Source organism: Sander lucioperca, chromosome 17, assembly GCF_008315115.2.
Source record: "Sander lucioperca isolate FBNREF2018 chromosome 17, SLUC_FBN_1.2, whole genome shotgun sequence".
In the NCBI taxonomy this organism is placed as follows: domain Eukaryota; kingdom Metazoa; phylum Chordata; class Actinopteri; order Perciformes; family Percidae; genus Sander; species Sander lucioperca.
This window is the reverse complement of record NC_050189.1, coordinates 15205322-15228182: the sequence shown is the minus strand read 5'-3', so window position 1 is coordinate 15228182 and position 22861 is coordinate 15205322. Positions and strand designations below refer to the sequence as shown.

The 22861-nt window shown below is 40.7% G+C and overlaps 1 protein-coding gene across 3 annotated transcripts in view; it reads right to left on the bottom strand.

Moving 5' to 3' along the window:
• dock11 (dedicator of cytokinesis 11) overlaps positions 1-22861 on the bottom strand; it is a 74151-nt gene that overhangs the window by 2697 nt on the left and 48593 nt on the right. For 2 of the 3 annotated variants that reach the window (XM_031288370.2, XM_031288371.2), the window contains 15 exons: positions 21385-21530; positions 19166-19281; positions 18852-18989; positions 17223-17405; positions 16593-16706; positions 16254-16469; positions 13685-13742; positions 11961-12067; positions 10884-11006; positions 10024-10137; positions 7742-7888; positions 6745-6955; positions 5852-6042; positions 4430-4530; positions 2004-2142 (listed from right to left, as the gene is read on the bottom strand). In XM_031288370.2, the coding sequence (XP_031144230.1) occupies positions 2004-2142; positions 4430-4530; positions 5852-6042; positions 6745-6955; positions 7742-7888; positions 10024-10137; positions 10884-11006; positions 11961-12067; positions 13685-13742; positions 16254-16469; positions 16593-16706; positions 17223-17405; positions 18852-18989; positions 19166-19281; positions 21385-21530 (2104 nt within the window). Of the gene's footprint in view, positions 1-6; positions 20-2003; positions 2143-4429; positions 4531-5851; positions 6043-6744; positions 6956-7741; positions 7889-10023; positions 10138-10883; positions 11007-11960; positions 12068-13684; positions 13743-16253; positions 16470-16592; positions 16707-17222; positions 17406-18851; positions 18990-19165; positions 19282-21384; positions 21531-22861 lie in introns of all 3 variants that reach the window. The other variant, XM_031288372.2, reaches the window with a different exon arrangement.

The window sequence follows — 22861 nt, the reverse complement described above, 5'->3', positions numbered from 1 at the left end:
ACCTGTTTTTTCCTCAAAGCTAAAGGCCAGCACATTGGAGAGAAAAAGGTAAACCAGTTAGTTTGGTCGAATCAGATCAGTAAAGTCATATCAAATGTCAGCAGGCACAATAAACACTGCTGTAAAACACCCACAGCTCATTCCAGTGAGAGAACAAAGTACAATATAGATGAGGTTTGAAGAACGGGGGGCAGATGAGTGCATGCCAACGCCATACATCATCGCTTCAGGAAATGTTCGAGAGGAAATTCACTTTTCAATTATTCCAGGACGTTGAATTAACACAGCTTCCGCAACTCATCATGACTCACTCACAAGTCTGATCATCACACACGCTAAACATTAAGAATCAACAAGTATCATAACACAACATATAATTATCAAACGTAGCCAAAGCGTTATACTGGCTCCTTCTGTGTGAGTAAAGTCCCCCCCCCCCATCCCCAATTAAAAGTGAATCACTCAGGTCCACTGTTGTTGATTTTTATAGCCTCACCAGCGAGTAAAATTAACATGGTGTAATTAACTTCAAATCTGCTGCTGCCTGAAGGGAATTATGGGTATAATAAAATAGTAGTCACTTTTACAATGATTTAAAAAACGGATTTGTGTATGTACTTGTGGATAGAGAAAACATTGCAGTGCACATCAGGATTCCAAATGTTAGTGGTTATTGCTACGCATGTGTAGTTTGATTTATCTCAGTTTGCACATTATTGGTTCCACACGTTTCCCAGTGGAAGATGATCTCATTAACATGCCTTTTACATGGAGCATGGCTGGCTATAATGCAACAGTAATGGCCTGCATATCATTTAAAAGGGTTGCACCACCCAGAATTACTTGTGGTATCTAGCCCTACAGATGGTCTACAGATAGTTTGTGTTTTCTTCCTTCAGATTTTCAGATATCCGCTCTCTCCACTGCCTCCAACCCCGGGACCACAGAGATTGAAAGAATTTTGTCTGTGGTGCCTCCAGCATTGAAAAAAAGTTTAAAATAAGTTGGGGCGACCTCTAGCTCACCCAGTAAGATGTGTAGGTAGGTGAGTCCTTTGCAGTGGCCCCCACCAGTGCACTGCGAAATATAATCACATAAAACCCAAACTATCTGCAGGGCATCATACCTATAAAGGGTATGTTTTATTACACCGGATTAACTTTCATAGTGCTGCGTTGTTTCTGCTGAGTCATTGTGTATTGATTCTGTATTGATTGCAAGAGATACAGTGACTCAACACATAGTCCAGTAACTAGTAACCAACATACTGTAGCACTACAACAAATGATTTCCGCTCACGTAGTCTCGCATTGCCAGACCTTCCTCCACAGCGCTGCAAAGGAGGGTCTGGCTAGTCCACACAGCATTCTGGGATGGGAGAAAAACGTGCTCTGGTTTATTGGCATTTCTTTAAACCAATCACAATCGCTATGCACCATAAAGAGCAATGGCGCCTCTGCAAAATAGCCTCAGGAAGGAACTTGTTTTGGTGGAACATGTGTACGTTTAAAAGTTGTTTTAGTCGTGCAACAGAAAACTCAGATTGGACAGATAGTCTAGCTAGCTGTCTGGATTTACCCTGCAGAGATCTGAGGAGCAGTTAGCACGCCAACACAAAGAAAGTGGAAGGTGACGGACATCCGGCGGAATTTCCGGCAGCACCGGAGCAATCCCGGAAATAAAACATCGTCGATATAGACTACCCCTCACATATCCTCACATCCAGCATGCATCTAATGCTTGAATGAATTATAATTATTATTATGTATGCAGACAAAAAGACTTTTAAGTCATAATGGTTGCGAGGCAAAAACTGAATTTGCCTTACAGGAGGCCCGTGTTTGATTTCCAGGCCACTGCAGAAACCTTTCTGACCAACAGCACATTAAAGCAGAACTAAACATATCTGTGTGTGTGTGTGTGTGTGTGTGTGTGTCTGGCTGTGAGGCGGTAGGGGGTAAAGTTCCCTGCGCCAGAACATTGAATTGTTTAGATGAGATTACCTGCTCGTGGATGATGTCAGATAGCTCCTTGACCATGTCTTTGAAGTTGGCCTTCAGGCCCTCGTGGTACTCAAACTGGTCCTCTTTGATCAGACGCTCGTTTATGTCCAGAGCCATACTGCAAGCCTGGACAAAACGCCTGCAAATAGCAAAAGTTAAACGACAGACTTCATTGTTAAAATCCCTTATAAACTAGGGCTGCAAAATATATTTCTTTTTTTCGTCATCGCGATATCAACTTGTGCAATAAACACAATTGCAAAAGGCTGCGACATATCGCGAATAACACTCCAACACATCCTCTTTCTTTTTTTAGTTGAAAGAGAATAGGAGTAGAAACCTGCGCTTTAAAAAGCAGCTGTCATTTTTTTTTTTTTTTTTTAGTGCTGCCTTTTATATTCAATTCAAAGTTCAATTTGTTCAATAAAATACCGTTGGAAATGATTTTCTTTCATTTGTTTTTTTTTAATTTAACAAGCAATTTGTTGTGTTTTAGCAGAATACTGATAGCAGCAGAGCTGAGAACCCTTTAACATCTGTTTGTATATCGCGAGGTATATATCGTAATCGCGATATTCAACAGTGTCATCGCATATTTCACTCATATTGTGCAGCCCTATTATAAACAGTTTTATAATCAAAATGAGATTTTTTTTTAACCAGAGGGGTGTACCACGAAGCAAGTTCGACAGAGCCAGGCTGTCTTTGCCTCAGCTGGCTCAACGAAGCCTGAAGCCCTAATCAGAGACAACGGGTGGCACGACAAAGTTTTCAACATTAATACGGTTTTAATGAACATGATAACCTATGTCGGATTGCAGGGACCCAGGTTCCATTCCTCCCGAGATGATTTGTTCTGGGAGATGGGTCAATCCCGACAGATTCTTTGAAGAGGATGGAAGAATGAAGGGGGGGGGGCTTGTGAGGCAGCTAGGGTGGCGGCGTTTGAAAAGATGTCATATGAACGGTTTGCCAGATTGGATGTCTTTACTAGAAAATGGGGAAAGTAGCTGAGCTTTCTGGAGGACTCCTAAGAAGCTTTGTGCTGGGGAGAGACGTGTATGATGGGCTTATGGTGCTGTCATTTATACATATGTTAATACGGTTTATGGCTTATTGTCTATTTTGTGACTACTTTGTTGAATGGAATTCAATATCATAGTTGCTGTGTCATCTTTTCTTGATTTTTGTCTGGGTGGGTGGAGATGGCAAAGGGGTGGGGGGGTCATGTTAGAGTTGTATGTTTTGTATGTTGTTTATAAGAAATAAAAAAATTGTTAATCACAAAAAAAGTGAGATTTTGTGTATGTAAGATTTTAAAGAATATTAAAAAAAAATATTACAGGAATGCTGATGGAAAATTACTTACTACTTACTTACTTACTATATTTATTTTACCGCTAGATGCATTTAGCTTGGCCAAATCAAAGGAAAATGTATTTTATTGATTGAATATTATCTTCGATAAATACCAATAGACTGATCAATTTTCTAATCTGTGTTCTATTAGCTGCAATATAACAGCAATGTGTAAAACAGACTTCAGCAAATCAGAACCAATAATAACCTCATCCAAAGTGGCAACGTTATGGTTCGGAGGAATAACACCGCATTTCATATGCAAGTAAACATCAAACTGAATATTAATATAGTGAACTTTTAATGTATGATTTATAGAAGCTTCTTTTAGAGCCAGCATGGGCAACTGAGCAGAGAACACTACAAACATATTCAGTAGTTCAATGAGAGAAACAACAACGTTACAGTTCTCACTCTGATTTTCTGCATAACTGATGTAGGTTCCCATGGCAAAAAAACCTGCAACGTGATACAGTAAGCGCTAACTGCACGGGCTGTATCCAGTGGCAGTTACAGCTCAACAGGTTTTCCTTCATAATGTATTCCCTCAGCTGAGAACCTGTATTGCTCATAGATTGAATACTAACTATAGAGTGATGCCGTTTTCAAAGGAGTTGATTAGTGAATGGAGCTTTTTTTTGCCGATTTCAAGCCGAAACTCCCATCAAAAACTGGTCCGGACGGGCGCCCGGATAGCTCAGTTGGTAGAGCGGGCGCCCATATATAGAGGTTTACTCCTCGACGCAGCGGGCCCGGGTTTGACTCCGACCTGCGGCCCTTTGCTGCATGTCATCCCCCTCTCTCTCCCCTTTCATTTCTTCAGCTGTCCTGTCAATAAAGGCCTCAAAAAAATAATCTTTAAAAACTGGTCCGGACCAGGTTAGCTGTGCAGCATAAATTACCATGGCGATCTAGCCAGATTAGAAAAGGGGGCCATCTGTGTGACATTGAAAACCCTGGCTTTAGACTTAACATACCTCGCCACCCGTCTAATCTCGCTTCCTAGTACACCCTCAGCAATGAGGAAGGAGGAGCAGCGTAGTCATTTAAGGACAACCTAATTGTACCTGAAAATGTCCTTGAGGTCTTTTATTTTCTTGTTGCCTGACTGGTTGGATTTACTGTCATCCAAGAATGCTCTGGCGTAGGCCATGGGACCGGCATTCACCTGCAGCAAAACATGCCTGGAAGTGTTAAGCATTCTTTCACTTGGATCAGTGCACAGACAACAACCAACATGTACCATTTGTGCTTTCTCATGTCATTCAAAGGCCCTGTTCAGATTAGGCATTACAAGTGGACTGATGCAAGTATGTCCGCTGATTTTACATTCATACGGCATACTGAAGGTGGTGCCCAAAATCGACCCCAGGCCGTAGCCTGACGTGCACCTTTCTAAAAATGTAACTACACGTTCGCGGCGACGCACAGCGTTTGGCCGTGGTTTGTTTAGCATTGCATTTCCCCCCGACTCATTTCCTGGTTCTCTTTCTCCATAAACAACATGAAATCAAGGAGAGGGTTAACTTTTCCTGCTACAGATTTCTGACCGTGGTCAGAAAGCACAGGGGAGACACTTTGTTTCTCTCACTATGACTCTAGAGTCGCTACTCGCTCCGAAGCTAATTGCCATCTCTCTCTCACTCGCTCTACCACACACCTTCCAGGGCTCTAGAGACCAAAATTTGTAAGGGTGCGACTAAGATTTTTCCTAGGTCGCACCGGTGAACCTAACGTCCTCGCATCCGCTGCCTCTCCACAAACGAAGCGATGTCGTTTATATCGATATGGTTTAATGACGACATAATGTTTAATGTTACGTGACCCATTCCTTCTGTAAAGCCGTGCCTGTGTTTGGATCTCTCTCCGCGCAGCCCCGCCCCCCATCACTCACCCACGGCCCACCTGCGACATGCAGACAGACACAGCGCCGCCGGTCCAAACTGCGGACATTTGTCTACAGTTTTAATTGTTATTAACACAGCTATATATTGTTAAGTATGAGAGGGAAACCTGTATTGGTACCAGTGTTTACGCTGGTAACTCTCTGTTATTGCGGCCGCCACGGCGAAAAACACATTAGAAGTTATTAAATGCAACTAACTTCAGTTTGTTGAGTAATAGCGTGAGATGGAGCCTGCTGGACCTGGGCGAGAGTTGTGACCCATGGCCACATTATCATAGTTAAGATAGTTGCCAAAGAATGTTGCCATACTTGGCGCAGACTACCTGCGAATGTGGTCTGAGCAAACGGATCTCAATGTCCTCAATGTGTCCTTTGTGCGTTCACACCGGTACTTAGAGCTGTCTACTTGTGACCGGATGACTCAGGACGCATGGTAATGCCAGGTGTGAACAGGACCATATACTGTCCCAAGGCCAGTATGTTTCTTCTTTACACAAATGTGATGCCTAGTCAAACTTTACAAATGAAAATATATTTGTCTTTCACTTGGCTGTGTCTCTGAGTGACTGGGACCTTGCTTTACCTGCACAGAGACGCAGCCCTGCAGTTTGAGCTGCAGCTGGATCATGTCCACTTCCTGGCTGGAGCAGAGTTTGGTCAGCTCCGCTGTCCGCGCCTTCATCTCATCTATGGCCACATCCACCGGCTTCAGCTCCAGCTGCTTCTCCCCCACCACCTCCACACGCTTTTTCACATAGGGGAAGGTGTTGCTAGCTGGAGATAAGAGAGAACAGGACAAACTGGTTGGCGCGTTGCATGCGAATAAAAAAAAACTATGAGTGACATGCTTCGGGTCATCTTCAAGTGACGCATGCAAGCAATCAAATGTGATGACAAAAAAGCACACTGTATAAAGGGTTTTGCAGCTTATTGTGGCAATACTTTATTTGTTTTGATGCCACGGAAAACAAGCAGCAGAATGAGCCAAAGCATCTGTCGTTTTGTTCTGCTTTTTGAGCGTGTATAGTCAAACAGACGCTGTCACAGTATTGTCTCTCTGTGTAACAACTGTATGTTCACGATAACAACTGCATGTGTTAGGTCAATAAGAAAGAACAACAAGGCTTGAGGGTGCTTCTCAATAACGTGATACGCCAGAGGTACTTGAATAGGATGGGGCTGGGAGGGATCCTGGCTACAGTAGCCAGCTGTTTGAATGTAAACTGCTAAATAGGAGGTTCCTAGGACTGTATGTACAAACTGTTTGTACAAACACCATTAACTATGACTTCAAATGGGAGAGATGAACAGCTGAGGTTTTTGCTTTGTGGTCTCTGTGAGCTGTGTCATCATGATGACAAAGATAAATGCATTATTAATGTGGTGTAGTTTAGAGAGGTAGCTGTGTGCCTTTGGTGCGTTTTAAGAGACGACACAGAAAGGCAAAGTGTTTGTGAATGGGTGTGTTTCATGTACTTGTGAGCATGCTCCTCCTCTTGCACTGCTCCTCTACCCCGCCGTGTTTCTTGCCCGACAGCGTGTACGGCGTCTCGAACACAAAGCGGTTGATGTTGTGGCACTTCTCGAAGTCAGTCTTCTTCTCCGGTGCCTCCTTCTCGTCAAAGTAGGCCTTGACAAACGTCACCTGGATGTAGGCGAACTTGGCGTCCAGGTCTTTGGGGTTAACCTGCGGAAAAGGCAATTACCTTTAATAAAATATAATTGCAAAGACAGATATTGAGATAAGATCATTGAGGCTTGCATAGGAGCAATGTAAATGTCATCCAAAAGCAACATTGCCTTTCACCAATATCACCACATCAACATTTTGGCACTTCATGTCTTTGTATTGTTGTCTTTTCGTTTATTTGTACGTTGTTTCTATGGGTTATTTATCTTGCACTCCTGACAACTGAACTGATATCACCATGGTGATAAAACATGCCTCTACTTCAAACACCTGACTGCTACAACTCATGCTGCCCTATTGACCTCCACTGACTCACAATCAATTTTAAACTTGTCAAGTGACACTTTACAATAACTCCACAGAGAGGAAACTGAGACATGCCGCTGAGACATGTTCGCTTCTTTTTACCTACCAGAGCATAAAAAGTGTAAACGCATGAGTGGTTCATGTGATCCCCCATTAATCCAGCTACACTTCTGCAATCGGCCCACCCAACTTCTAGGAGTCACTACCACAGCAACAAGGACATGATCCCTCAAAGGCTACCCACTCACCAACAAGTTTTTTATAATTATAGCAGAAAATGTCACATACAGTACAGAACAAATATACTCCTTTGTGTATATCCTAAGTGATATTTTCTGAAAAAGAAAAAAGAATAGAGCCGGGCTGCAATGCCAAATTACTTTATCATTTCTAACTGTATTTCGGCCTATCATTTACATCCATACTATTCATTCCAAACATCTTCCACCTTTTCCTTCCTACATGTATCTACTGCACCTTATTTGAGTCCTGTATTATCTTGACGTTTTCCGGCCCAAACTTTTCCCCGTAGAGCGTCAGCAGCCGCTGAGAGATTTCAGACAGGCCAGTGAGTTTGGGCTCTTTGTAAATGTACTCCTTCCCGTCCTCCTCCTCGAAGAAGCCCTGCACAAAATACACAAGTTCACTCAATAAATGCAATAAGAGACGGTTCATCTGAAGTGTGAGGGAAGAAACGTGCACACAAAACAAACACTGACTTCGGTAATGAGTCTTAACATTTTTATTTTTTCGTCTGTGCTTTTAATACAAAACATCTTTAGGTGCCAATATCATTATAAAGAGGGCAGGATATGACTTTTTCAGACTTTTTTCATGTTGTTTTTGCCCTCTGAACAAGTAGGATGCAACACATCCACCACATTTGCATGACACGTTTTCTGAAAGTGTCTGTTTACTTCTAACCTCACTGCAGCTATTCACTTTCATTTAATACATCCACAGTCTTGAACCTGCTTGTCGCTGTGCCATCACAAAGCTGTAGATGTAACCTTTGCATTTAATTATAGTTACTGTGTTTCCCTCGGTTGCCTTTCCAAATTATTTTTGTAATTAACAGTTTTTACTGTCTAATTTCTTCACTTTCAGAATTTCAACATTTGGCACATTTCCATTATATATCTGAGATTGGAAAGGGATTTGTAACATTACATAATGCAATCCCAACAAAATGATTGAGACATGTTTAAACAGCATGTGTCATGAGAGCTGTGCATTCACTCTGAAATTCAAGACACTTGTACAGATGGCATCGTGTTTTCGTCCTGCTTTGTATTTGTACAGTTGCAGTAGTAAGACTTCAATTTCTTGCTTCAGTTCATCTTAACAAAACAAAGAGCCACATAATGTCTTAGGGCTGCAACCAATGATTCATTTTTTTATTGTCAATTAATCTGTCGATTATTTTCTCGATTAATCGATTAGTTGTTGTTTCCCAAAGCCTAAGATGACGTCCTCAAATGTCTTGTTTTGTCCACAACTCAAAGATATTCAGTTTACCGTCACAGAGGAGTGAAGAAACCAGAAAATATTCTCACTTAAGAACCTAGTCGATTAATTTAATAGTTGACAACTAATTGATTAATCAACTAATCTTTCCAGCTGTAATGTCTTGTAACAAAATTGTACTTCTAACTGTAAAGTTTTAGGCTTTTTTAAGAGAAGCCCCAGACACTAATAATACCACTGTCTTTAAAGGACTGAACCGTTGGAGATCGTTTTGCTCGTTTTTGTTAAACATTGAGCAACGGGCTGTGAAATTCAAGTAGCTGGGCCGTCAGAGGCGCACGGTTTGTAATCGTGAAGTTGTGTTAAGTGTGAGCAGTCAGAGAGAATAAATATTGTTGGCCTCTACATTGTCTGTCTGCTGTGTTCTGTGCTGAGGGTAACCCGCGGTGGCAGCGAATCCTGCTACAGGGAGAGTGTACATACAGTAGTTATGTGCTTTCGCTGAGACATGGTGGCTTCTTTTTACCTACCGGAGCGTAAAAAGTGTAAACGCATGAGTGGTTCATGTGATCCCCCATTAATCCAGCTCCACTTGTCCAATCGGCCCATAGGAGATTATAGGAGTCACTACCACAGCATTATAGGAGTCACTACCACAGCATTATAGGAGTCACTACCACAGCAACAATGACATGATCCCTCAAAGGCTCCCCACTCACCAACAACTACAATTATAGCAGAACATGTCACATACAGTACAGAACAAATACTACTCCTTCAGTTAATTACGTCCCTACAGCCAGAAGGCAGCAGGGCAAATATGTGTGCCAAATGTACAGCAGTGCAGAGCCATTGGCCATGATAATCCACTGTGTTTACATTGATTAAATCATGCAAATTAAACACAGACTTGTGCATGCATCAAGTCTGTTGGTTCTAACTCTGTATTCTGTTACTTTGTGTGTGACATCCTGGGGATGGACATAGACACTTCACAGTCTGACACACTATGTTTACTCCAGTCTCCTTTCAACTAAATATCTATTTGTCTTCAGGATATTTTAAAGTTTCCTGGAAAGGTGGGAGTTGCTTTTTACTGCAATCCTATAATGACTATTAACTGGGAGAATGATTCATCACCCCACCTATGCCAATTACATTCCAATGTATTCAACCTTTTTGCACGCAGCATAGTGATGTGTGCTTCAGGTGCACTTTGTGCCTGAGGTTTACTGTGTGATTGCCCTTGCACTTTCAATTAAAGAGCCCTTAAAGCTGCTTGATGACCTCACCTGTCCATAAAAGGCCACTCTGAAGTATGTCCCAAGCATCCTGCGGCCTGAGTGTATCACCTCCATTATCTTGTTGTAGGCTCTGTGCAACGTGTTGTACAGTTGGCTTAGTTTCTGGAAAAATAAAACAGATGGCATCAGAGCTGGACTATTTCCTTAATGCTTGTTTAAACAACTAAGCAGTGCGTGTAGAAACAAGCCAGGGTGCCTTGAAAAGACATTTTAGTTTCACTTGAGATAACTGCATGGCTATTTAGGCAATTTATAAAGTTTTTGGTGATAGATGAGAGTGAGTGTGAATATGTTAACCTGTCTATAAGCCCTAAAATAGATAATAGGTAATCTCACTTCTTGTTTCGCTGTGTGTAAGGAGGCACAAGGCTCCAGTGACCTGACCTTCCCCCATCCTGTTGTTTTTTTAAAAGCAACAAGGATGAGCCATTAAAAGCACTTGATAACAACTAGGTTGCATTCCCAAAAAGTGAGACCGTGACATTAAAATATGTAGTTTGAGTGGTCAAACTGGTCTCATGTTATGTAAGTAAAGTGGCTGCTTTTATATATCGACCTGCTGGCAAACAATATAAAATGAGATGAAGAGATGCTAACAACTCTTTGGGTGCAAGTCAACAAGTCTAAGAAGCTGAGGAGTTTAATGATGAGTGGAAAATTAATGTGGTAAACTTTACACACAAGTATTTATATCAATAAAATCCTTCTACAAACCAAAGACCTTACATAGGTGTGATTACTAGACTCTCATAAGCATGGGGACGTTGATAAATCACTTTGCAAGGAAAGGTAAGAACCAGTGGCTGCATGTTTATGATATATCTGTTTAAGGGATGTTGTCACAGTACCTCATACTCGTGACGCTTCTCGTAGATGGGGATAATAAGCTTGGCAATGTGCGTGATGAGCTCATAGCGTTCGGCTTTCCACAGTGCCTCCACACAGACCTCGAGGTGTTCGACCAGGACTTCCTAAAAAGGGGTAGAAAATTAACAACAGGTCTCTTCTGAATCTGCATTAACAGTATCAAGTCATCAGATAGAATATTGAGATTTAAAGGTCCTTTATTATTCTCATTTTCAGGATCGTACTTGTATTTTGGGTTTCTACAAGAACATGTTAACATGCTTTAATGTTAAAAAAAACACACTATTTTTCTCATACTGTCTATCTGAATATACCTGTATTCACCCTCTGAAACGCTCTGTTTTAGCGCCTGTCTCTTTAAGCCCCCTTCCGGAAAAGAAAGTCCACTCTGATTGGTCAGTGCGTCCCCGCAGCTGTATTCCGCATCTGCACTCTTACACTACTCTCTGTCTCTACACCGTTATTGCAGCTGGGGAATGACTGTAACGGTACTGTAATGGTACTTTCTACCTATACTGTATAATATAGTTGTGACATCACACCCGTACAGGAGTCCTGATGGCTCCTTTAAAGGCACAGTTTCTGAATACGGGCTGTGTGCATTTCTCTGTGGCGTTTTGATACTTTCACAGTATTTATACAGCACCTCGACCTACTTTATAATCAAAAAAGACATCTCTCTTTTTACAATATGGGTACTTTAAACATGGGTATCATTTAACATTTTTCAATACTAGTGCTGATACAATACTCATGTTACAGTGCCAATACCAAAACAATACTATTTTTGATACCTTACTTTGAGAAAAACAAAAGAAGCTTAAGTTCTCAAATGTTAAATATTGTCTAAACACAAGCAGCCATGCATGAACTAACTAATATTCAAATAGAAAAGAGGCAAAATTACTATCTGATTAATTAACACAATTCTAAATCTGACCAGATATTCGGAGCCAGTTTTTGAATTGACTAACTATTGCCTAAGTTCTTTGCCTAAGTTGCTTAAGTAATTTCGCAATGCTGATGCAAGAAACCTAATCCTGTCCGGATGGCCACACCTCAGTGTAATAGACATCTTGCATTCCAGTGTCTTCCCTCATGGCAGCTTCCTCTTCAATATTCAAGGTAATCTTCTTAAAGGCTGCAAGGCCGCTGGGGAACAACTCTAACAAATAAACAGCAAGACAAGAAAACAAGACAAAGTAAAAAAAAACTGGTTCACAGACTGTAGATGTCCAAAAACCTTGTAGCAAACACTGTATTTCATGTATGTAAGTTTTGAGGTTGCAACGGGTGTAGCGTCACAGCAAAAACTATTTAGAAAATCATAAGTATTGGTAGAAAAAGGGGTGCTGTCAATCCAGGAGTGGGCTTGTGAGATGGCTAGGGTGGCAGCATTTGAAAAGATCGTCATATAAATGGTTTGCCAGATTGGATGTCTTTACTAGAAACTGGGGAAAGTAGCTGAGCTTTCTGGAGGACTCCTAACAAGCTTTCTGCGGAGGAGAGACGTGTACGATGGGCTTATGGTGCTGTCATTTATACATATGTTTATATGGTTTATGGTTTATTGTCTATTTTGTTAAATGGTCTTGAATATTGTAGTTACTGTCATCTTTTCTTGATTTTTGTCTGGGTGGGTGGTGATGGGGGGGGGGGGGGGGGTGTTCATGTTGTGAGTTGTATGTTTTGTATGTTAAAAATAAAAATACAAAATTGTGAATCACAAGAAAATCTATTAAATATAAATATATAAATGTAACATTTATATCAGTCGTGACAAAATGTACAGTCACATTGACTTGTTTTTAAAGGAACTTGTTTGTAGAGACGTGTGGTAGTTCGTGACTACCTAATACTATAAATCACATAATGACAGACACAGTGCTGCCTCTGGATTAGACGGCAAACAAATATTTATATACAATACAGCGTTGGCTGTCAACCAACCGCTGCACCTCACAAATTATCTTTTTCCGTTGACCTTACTTGAAGATAAAACAACATTTGCCTAAATGAGTATTTGACAGCAGGTTTTGCATTAGATTAAAAAAATGACCATGAAAAAGAAGAACAGCATTGTGAGGCTTTGTTTTTGCTAGATGTCACTGTACTGCTGTTATAGTCAGTCTGTGGAATGTTTGCATGCTGTATCTAACAACAGTCAGTAAACAAAAGGGCGTGTCTTTTATCACCAGTGCAGGTAAATCTTTCTGGAGTTTTGCTGGTGAAGGTTAGGTGCATTGTACAGCTGTGTGTACTGTCTGTATTCACGCCCTTATTGTTTCGGTTAGGACTGTAATTTAACTCCTTAATTGTGGCTGAAGTTTGACATAAGCAAATACTCTTTTTTTAGCTCCTTCCTCTGCAAACTAATAATTTGCTTGGTGTTTAATTACAGTTAATAACGTGTGTAGGCCACAAATGGAGGTAAAAGCAGTATATTTCAATGGAACCTGAACAACCTTGTAGGATTTCCAAACTTCACTCCTGCCTCAAACTACCAGAATAAAGGAATACGTAATTCAATGAATGGCACGGCAAAATCAACAAATTAATGTAGGACCCTTTGGTTGTGTGTGTAGTACCCGCCAAGAGTGACATCATTATAATCTGGTCTAATCCTTGTTTGTATTGTATTCTTAATTTAATCTGCACGTAATCTTGTTTTCAGTCCAACTGTAGTGGTAATGACTCTTCTGGCTCATAGAGGTGTGTGTGCATGCGTGCATGTGTGTGTATGTCTTTGTGTGTTTGTGTGTAGATGTGCGTAGGGCCTTACTTTTCCTGTACAGGTATTCTGCAACCAGCGCAGCCACATGAACGTAGCACATGGCCGCCTGTGGAGACAACAACAAACACCGGCAGATTTAGTGAACGTTTCTACAGCAGAAACACAAGACCAAGAGTGGAAACATTGCCCTTCTGTATGGAACTGAAAGGGAAAACCTCACTATATATATAGAGAGTAGAAATAAAATAGAATAGAAAGTAAAACCAAAACCAAATCAAATGTTTTAGGATATTTGCTGGGTTTGCTGTGCTGTCTTCTCGTCTTTCCTCTTTGTGAAAATCCCTTTAAGCCTTCCTTGTAATATAAAACAAATATATATAATATAAATAAATGCACTTAAACTCAAGCTAGTAATGTATCAACTGGACCACCCAGGTTCGACTTCTGTGTCAACACAACTGACCTTTAACCTTCCTCTGGAGAGGAACAATTGTTATTACAAGCCCATTAAAGTAAAGTAGTAGAAGAGCAGAGTTTCCCAGCATTTCTTTTAAGACTGGACAACGTGTTCATTATATAATAACTATATTAATAAATAAACTTCAGCTTTTAAGTCAGTATCAGGCTCCCTTGCTTACACTGAACATTGCATGAAACAGCCAATGTTTATTTATTAACCAGAAATAAACTTTTTGTTGCAGCTATACCAAAATAAAATGACCTGACCTCTCTGTTGAATGTTGGATATTGCAAACACTGTAAACATTGTATTAAGCCGACAGAACTCTCCAGGTTTTCATCATTCTGTATCTGAGTTCATTGGTACAGTGTTTTATTCAGCCTGTGGCCGAGGTCCTAGGGCAGCAGTACAACTATGTAAACCGTGTAGGTATATATTTATTGATGTGTTAAAATCATTTTTGTTTATTTTGTCCAGGAGGGACCAGGAATGATACAGTTAGTAATGCCAGAGTAACTCAGAGTAGTTTCCTGTACTGTATCTGTGTCACATGTGTTTCTCCACTGCCACGCCTCTTTACAGGGTTTCTGCAGGTTTCACCAAGTCAAAATTAAGACTTCTTTAAGACCTTTTTAAGACAATTATGAATGAAATTTAAGAGCTTTATCACAACATCAACTAAGACCTAAATTCAGTTTTAAGTATCGCTTAACTTGCACTTCCCCAAAGCTGAAGAATAAAATCCGTTTTATGTCTGTGGTACAACCTGAAAGAGACTCGCTCCAGTACTATATAAGTTGCATGTTGGTCTCATTTGTAGTCGTTATACAGCGAAATTATATTTGGACTAGCGAAAGAAAAAACTACAACACCACGGAATAATAATAATAATAAAAAAAAAAAAGAGCATTAGAGGTAGCATTGCATGGACGTAGGAAAATCAAGACCCATTTCAAATTATTTAAGACCTAGAACACAATACTTGAGCCAATTGAATTTGATTGATTTTGAAATTTTAGACTTTTTAAGACCCCGCGGAAACCCTGCTTTAGGCGACTAGCGGCAGGTTCTGAGTGTATTGATTCCAATGGGAGGAGTAAATGTGAACACAGACTATAAGCGATTCTTTCGCTCCATGGTCACCAAAGTAAAAATTGGAGCCATTCTTCACAAGCCACGTAACTCCTGAACATTCTGACACTAAAATGGCATTTTTCAGTCTCAGGACTAAACTCTCACGAGATCTGGCAACACAGACAAGCTATCGTCAACTAACGTTTGTGAACGCCCCTAACAAAACAAATCACGTTATGTTTAATATGTCCTTTGGCTGTGTGAATATCTAGTGTTAGCAAAAAAAAAAAAAAAATTTATTTTTATTTTATTTTAGTTTTGACTTGTGGATATCATTTTAGTTTAGTTTTAGTTAGTTTTCAGAGTGTGTTTGCTAGTGTTGAGTTTAGTTTCAGTTTTTCAGAAAGGTTTAGTTTTACAGTAGTTTAAGTTTGTTATTTTCAGGGCCAGGAATAACGTCTTAGAAGTATGTACAGTAGCTACGTATACATACAGAATACATGGTGGGAGATTAGCCATGATGTTTAATGTTTAGCGCTACTTTAGGGTCCGATGTGAAGAAGTCACGGCACAGCTCCACCTCATGTCAACTCCGTTCACTTCCTGTGGTTGAATGTCGCGAGAGTTGACGGAAGTTCATGCGGTCTCCTTTTTTCAGTAGTGATGTATTATACATAGATTAGCTAAAAAAAACTAAAACTGAAATGATTTACGTTACTTTTTATTTTATTTTTATTCGTTTTTTTTTTAACCTGGCAATATAGTTTGACTTTTAGTGTTAGTTTTTTCTTGAAGGTTTTAGTTTTTAATTTAGTTTGAGTTTGTCTCGTTGTAGTTTACTATAATAACCCTGGTCTTGATGAGATAGTTGTTGTAAGTGATGGAGTAAAGAGGTAAGAGTGTATGCAAAGATGTGATTAAGTGGTCAAACAGCTGTGGTCCTGTTGGCGTACGTTATTTTCCTAGAGACAGCTATCTGGACACGGGTAACAATCAAAAAAAGACCAAAACAATAAGAGACAGACATGTGAACACATGACACAAAGTGAAACAGAGATCATTCAAAGTCTTTACTGCTGATACCTCAGACAGATCTCCATTCTTGAGGTGTGCTCGCGCCATGCTGTCCAGCCAGGTTCGTCTCAGTTCGGGGGTGCTGGCGTAGGACCGGGCCAGGCTGTACTGGAGGTCCAGCAGCATCTCCGGGTCTTTCTCGTGCTCCCTCATCTGGGCCGTGGCCATCAGCACTGTGCGGATGCGTTTGGTCAGACCCTTCACTTCAGAGGGGAATGCCGTGGACTGCATTGTGCAGAAAGGAGTTAACACGCTCACACCGACTTGTAAAAAACACGATTGAATCTATTACAAAAAAAATACAAGCAGGGGCTGTTTTCCTACACATATTGTTAATGTATGCTATACCTTCATGGCCTTGTCACTATTTGCAAAGTTGTTGATGATGGAGAGGGACTCCTGGAAGCGTGAACTGCCGGACAGCGCCACGTCGGAGATCAGCTGGCTTACAGCAATGATGATCTGGACAAACAAAGGAGCAAAGAGAGGGGGGATGGATTAAAAAAAAAGACAAACAAGGATTAAAGGGTAAAATAGAGTGGCTGATGAGAAGCACAAAATGAAAGGAGGGTAAAAACAGATCAACAGGAAATAGTTTATGTATTGACCAGAGTCCAGTGAGAGCTAATGGAAAGCTGGATGGCATTCTGCTCCTGCGTTAACAGAGGAGCTGGAAACACAGCAGACTCAGCAGTCTGTGTTTAAACTGTCCAAACGCCATCTCAACATTCTCTACTTGCCTAATGAAAGTCAATCTCTAGTACTCAGAGGAGTTTGTGTGGACAAAAGGCTAAACATCAGGGTGAATAAGAATGGAGATCATGAAAGACCTTGTTACAGACCACCAAGTGTGTTAACTGTTGACAGTGTGGCTGTTGTTCACATACTGTATATGAACAGAGGCCAGACCTTTAGAGGGATGACATGCTTCCTCCGTTTCTTCCTCTACTTCAAAAGCCCACACTCGCTCCACTTTACCTGCAGGTGCGTGCGCAGGAAGGTCTTCCTCTTGGTGTACTCGTAGTTGTTTCTCATCAGCAGGTAGAGCAGGGCCGACACCTCGGCCCGCAGACATCCCAGCTTGGAGACGCAGCACTTGAGCACCTCGCAGCATAGAGCCTCGCACAGCGTGACGCGGCCCTTGAACAGCACCGACGGGAACTAACGGGACAAGGTGTTAGTGTGTTAAAGGATAAAAGAGATGCCATTAGAAAAACACTGTAAGTATGTAGGGAGAAGAGCAGGAAAATGGCAGTGAGACATCAGAAAGGAACCTGAGCGGTGTGTCCCAAAAAACAAATCTAAAAAAAAGACTGTAATATGAGATTTGTTACCAGGTAGGACGAGTATGCCTATGCACCTTTTTTTTTATCCGGTATTTCTGCAAATAATGATTAGGCTACACTAATATTATTAGTATTATACTATGATGGCTGGGTAGGAGTGTTTCGGACTTGTGTGATTTAAACATTTCCAATAACTCCAGAGTGCTGTAAAGTCCAAAACTTAAGATGCATTGGAAAAAGATAGATGTTATCATTTCCAACATGTTTTCATTTAACTAAATAATTCTGCTTCAGTCCACATCTGTGGGCATCGAGTCTTTCAAAAACAACATTTTCACTGTGAGTTAGGGGTCAGGGGTTAACTTGCTCTCCCGCTGGCTGCACACAAAGGGAAGCTGACATCTTTATTAATGGGGCGGCCTAACAGCAATGTAACAGCATCATAGATGACATTTATACATCCAAATTGATGAATTTTGTTTGAGGATTATTATTACAGACAGACATTCATTCCCACACTATGTTCAAACTTTATTCAATGATATGATTTGATGCCCTTCTTCCTATCCTTTCACCATTTTCTTTGTAACATTTGATTCAGAATTTTGTAAGTTTTAATGCTTGTTTTTTTTTGTCGAAATGTTGGAATTTTACTTCTGCTTGTATTGTCCTGTGTAGGCAGGGTGCCCATGCAGAGAGAGTGAACTGATCTCATTAGATCACCCTGTATTAATTAAGGTTGAACAAATTATAAAATGTTTGTTTGGGATTTTCTGTGTACGTGGGATTGAATCACAAAATACTACAGGAGCCACTCTCACTCTTACTGTAACCCAAAACAAAACATGCCAGAACAGAGTCTACCATGCTGCTCTCCTGTGATTCATCACACAAGCAGCCCAGTGATACTGCTGATACTGTACTATCAGTTGTATCACTATAGAAGAAGGTGGTCCCTTCCCTAAGGAACTTTAAGAATCTGAGATCAGGTTAGAGCTGGCTTCTACTCCCTTAATGAAATGTGAGTAATACATTTTAAAATAAGAAATATTAGGAGTAAAAAGGCAGCAAGTGAATATGGAAACAAGGCAACAGCAACAAACACAGGGAAACAGGAAATTATATTTTTGTTATGCATCCTCCATAAATGACATTTCAACTTAGCAGTATTTCCTTGTTTTGAATGTTATAAATAGCACAATGAGAGACTTGATCACACGTAGGCTAGACATCACTTCTGTTTGTTTAATCGTGGTGGGAAATGTTGTCGGCAGTGTCCAAACAACAAAGAGTACCACAGCCTGCGTGCGTGTCAACATACCTTGTTGATGAAAGCCCTGAGCGCTGCGAACACGTGTCTGAGGGCAGCTTCTGATTGGCCGACTTTGAGGAAGGTGAGGTAAACGTCAAACACCTTCTTCATCAGGGGGTTGTGACCGTCGCTGTCCAGCAGCTGGGTCTGACGCACGCACGCACACACACACACACACACACACACACACACAGCATTGACTTAAATTATTTCCTAGGGACTAGTTGCCTAACCCCAAACTTAATGGCAAAAAACGTATACAGTAAGTAGTACGTGTGTGTGTGTGTGTGTGTGTGTGTGTGTGTGTGTGTGTGTGTGCTGACCTTAAAACACTGAGTGAAAAGAGAGAGGACATCCAGGACACTCAGGGACACCTCAGTGGAGATGTTGCCCTCCAGCAGAGCCTGATGATGGATCTCTGCCTCTGATGGCCCTGTCCCTAGAACACACACAGAGCCCACACACAGATTAAAAAAAGAACTTCAAGATACAGTGTGTGGTAATGGTTCACATACAGAATACATAAATAAAGAATAAGAAACACATCCATTACTCACTTCTTCTTTTTTTGGGGGGGGCATTTTTGGCCTTTATTTTGATAGGACGCTGAAGACATGAAAGGGGAGAATGACACGCAGCAAAGGGCCGCAGGTCGGAGTCGAACCCGGGCCCGCTGCGTTGAGGAGTAAACCTCTAAATATTACTCACTTCTGTGTAGAAGAAGCTGATGATTACCACATTGTGTTTAAGTATCAGCACTGTTCTTGATGTCTGCCCTGCTTTGAGGGTACATCTAACGTTACCCTACTAAAAACAAATATTTTTTGCTACGTTTACGCCTCGCGTCCACAGTATTCAGGGGTTTCCGAGCCCGTAAAATGAAGGCATTTGGATCACTGATGCCCCCATTTTGGTTTGAAAACTCTGGGGGTGCAGAAAAGGAGTTTTTTGGAAACGACGACGCACTTCAGTCTTATCGTTAGGCTTAATGTTACATATTGTACCTTTTAGTAACAGTTCCACCGCGTCGTCAGTCCAAGCTAATGAATCCCTGCTCTTACTTTTCGCCACTGTTGTTCTTTCTCCCTCTGTTTTCAACTTACACCCTGGTGATTTTCAACCGCAGATAACGTCAGACAATCTGCTTCCTGTTTTCATCTGTAAGCAATGTTCCATTTATAAATCACAGATTACCCCCCAAGTGTGCGTACGTGCATCACCCTCTTATCCCGCCCTGTACACGCCCATATTTAACCATAAATAGTCAATGCAAAGCACCTCATGAATGCTGATCAGTATGTTAATGACTCTGGCAGTTGTTCTTTCGTTATGCCGAATCATGCAGAATCATGCCGAGTCATGATGACTCCACAAGTTGAAGGAGCTGATGAGATAACATTTCACTGGAATTGTGCCTCGTACGTGTGTGTGACTGTGTGTGACTGTGTGTGACTGTGTGTGACTGTGTGTGACTGTGTGTGTGTGTGTGTGTGTGTGTGTGTGTGTGTGTGTGTGTGTGTGTGTGTGTGTGTGTGTGTGTGTGTGTGTCCAGACCTTGACCATGTGAGGTTTACAAATCGTGTGGCCATCTCCTCACTTAGGGTTCAAAGTCCAACTTATGTAGTCATGTTTAAACAAGTCTTTCTTCCAGGTTTCAACACTTGCTTGGTTTAGTCAGGCTAAAGTATTAGATTTTTAGAGATTAGAGAGAAAAGATTGTCATAAAAGCGGTCATTTCTAAGTGTCTTTTGACTCTTCGCTTACTAGAAAAACATATGAATTAAGATAATACAAAGGAATTAATTAAATTATTGAAAAGGTTAATAATAATAATAACAATAATGTATTAATCCCACAAGGGGAATTTTTCACTCTGTTGTTATCTGTTAGAACACACATTACACACAGACCTGAAATATACATACATGCACATGTACAAGAGCACCTTGGCAGTGTCCAGGAGGTGAACTGGGCACCGTACTGCCAGTACCACCACCGTACTTTGGTCTACAGACTGAGCTACTGCCACCCCTGCCATTGTACTTGTTTGTTTGGCTGGAGGGGCAGCATTTACTGTTGGGTTTGCCCATGTCAAATTCGGTATGGCTTTTTTTACTGGTCCAGTAATTTCATAATAATTTCCTAGATCATTTCCTGGGTTATACAATTTGCCACTAATCAAAGAGACAGTAATATGTACCAACTGATTTATTTGAGTTTTTTGTAAAGAACCTGGAAATGATATAGCAGTTACATGGTTGTGTAGAGAAAACAGACTTCCAGAGCTCCATTTAAACCTATGCAAATATTAATGGAATTACTGGAAAACTTTATTTTCCATATTGTTTAAATTGTATACTCTCCTGTAATTTACAACTACATTGAAAAACACCTTTTCAACAAGTCCTATTAATGAACTTTTCGAGGAGAGCGCAATTACATATCAGTTCCTTTGTTGTTAGGAAATTATGAAGGGGAGGAAAATAAACAGACGATAAAGTGTGACCTACAGTTTTGCATATGAACTGGTTTGTGTGGTTACCGATATTAAGAGTGAGGGAGGTTTCCATGGTGCTGAACTGGTGTAACTTCGTCTGCATGAGGCTGGCTCGGTTGCAGCGCATAGCCGGCATCGTCTGAGACTTCCTGTCTGAGGAGAACAGCTTCGGTACGCATATGTCCTGACTCCTGTATGAAAAATACATCCACGGAGAGAGCTCATGTATTTGTTTGAAAGAGAAGAGACGGAGATACAGAAAGGATAATGAGACCCTGCAGATACAGTATGTAACCTATTATATTAACATAAAGTAATACGTAAATATATGTGAATCTTTTTTTGTATTATTGTGTCATAATAAATAAAATATGCCCAGTACAATACACCATTACCTAGGACAAAAGACCAGATGCCAAAGTAACCACATACACCGAAAACAAATAAACCTTCTAGTCTTTTTTGCCAGGTTTTAGGAACAAAAGTCATCAACTTAAAAATATTAAATTTAAACAACCACTCCAATTGGTCATCATCCGTGCACCAGAACATTTCAGGATTTTGGACTGACATTTTATGTAAGATCGGCGTTCTTAACTCCTCATAATACGGACAATACAGGAGAAAATGTGATTCGTTCTCAACTTCTCCTAGTACACATAGTTCGCCCGACCTGAGCCGCCAACGACCTCTGACCTCTCGATAAGGTTGCTGTAACATATAGTTCAGGACCATAATAATGTTTCATTTGAATATAAGTTCGTAGTTTTGGTTTTTAGCAGAATGTCTTTTGACCATATTTCTTCAAATCTTGCAAGTAACTTACTTCTGATTGTGTACATGCTGCAAGTTAAATTATTACGTCAAGTAAGTAAGTAAGGTTTAGTTATATAGCACCCTTTAGAGATACAAAATCACAACATTGAAAACAAAAACACAGTACAAGCAATAAAAAATGACAGATGGTAACAATACACAGCACAGGGCTGACACGATTTAAATCACTGCAGCAGCAGATGAATGAGGGCAGAGGCAATTAAAAGTCATTGGGATAGGCTAATCAAAAGCCTGTCTGGAAAAAAAAGAAGGTTTTCAACGGTTTCATAAAAGCATCACAGGAGTCTAGGAATCGCTATAAGGGGAGAGCGCTCCAAAGATTTTTGTAGTGGGTCCGAGGGACATCCAGCAAATTTAGGTCAGTTGATCTAAGAGCCCAATTTTGGCATACAAGGTTGGAGGAAGTCAGTGACATACTGGGGAGTTATGTTATGCAGGGCTCTAAAAGTTAGCACCAGTACTTTAAAATGAATTCGAAATTTGATAGGAAGCCAGTGTAGTGGGGAAAAAATGTGAAGACGGTACAGGGAAGTATGATTCAAACAGGTCAAAAGAGCATTACAATGATCTAAACGAGACCAAATAACTGCATGAATAATCATCTCCATCTCAACTTTAGTCACTGTTAAGGAAAAACTCAGGAGCTGCACAACTCAATTCAGATACGTGAAGAAGATAAGGGAGA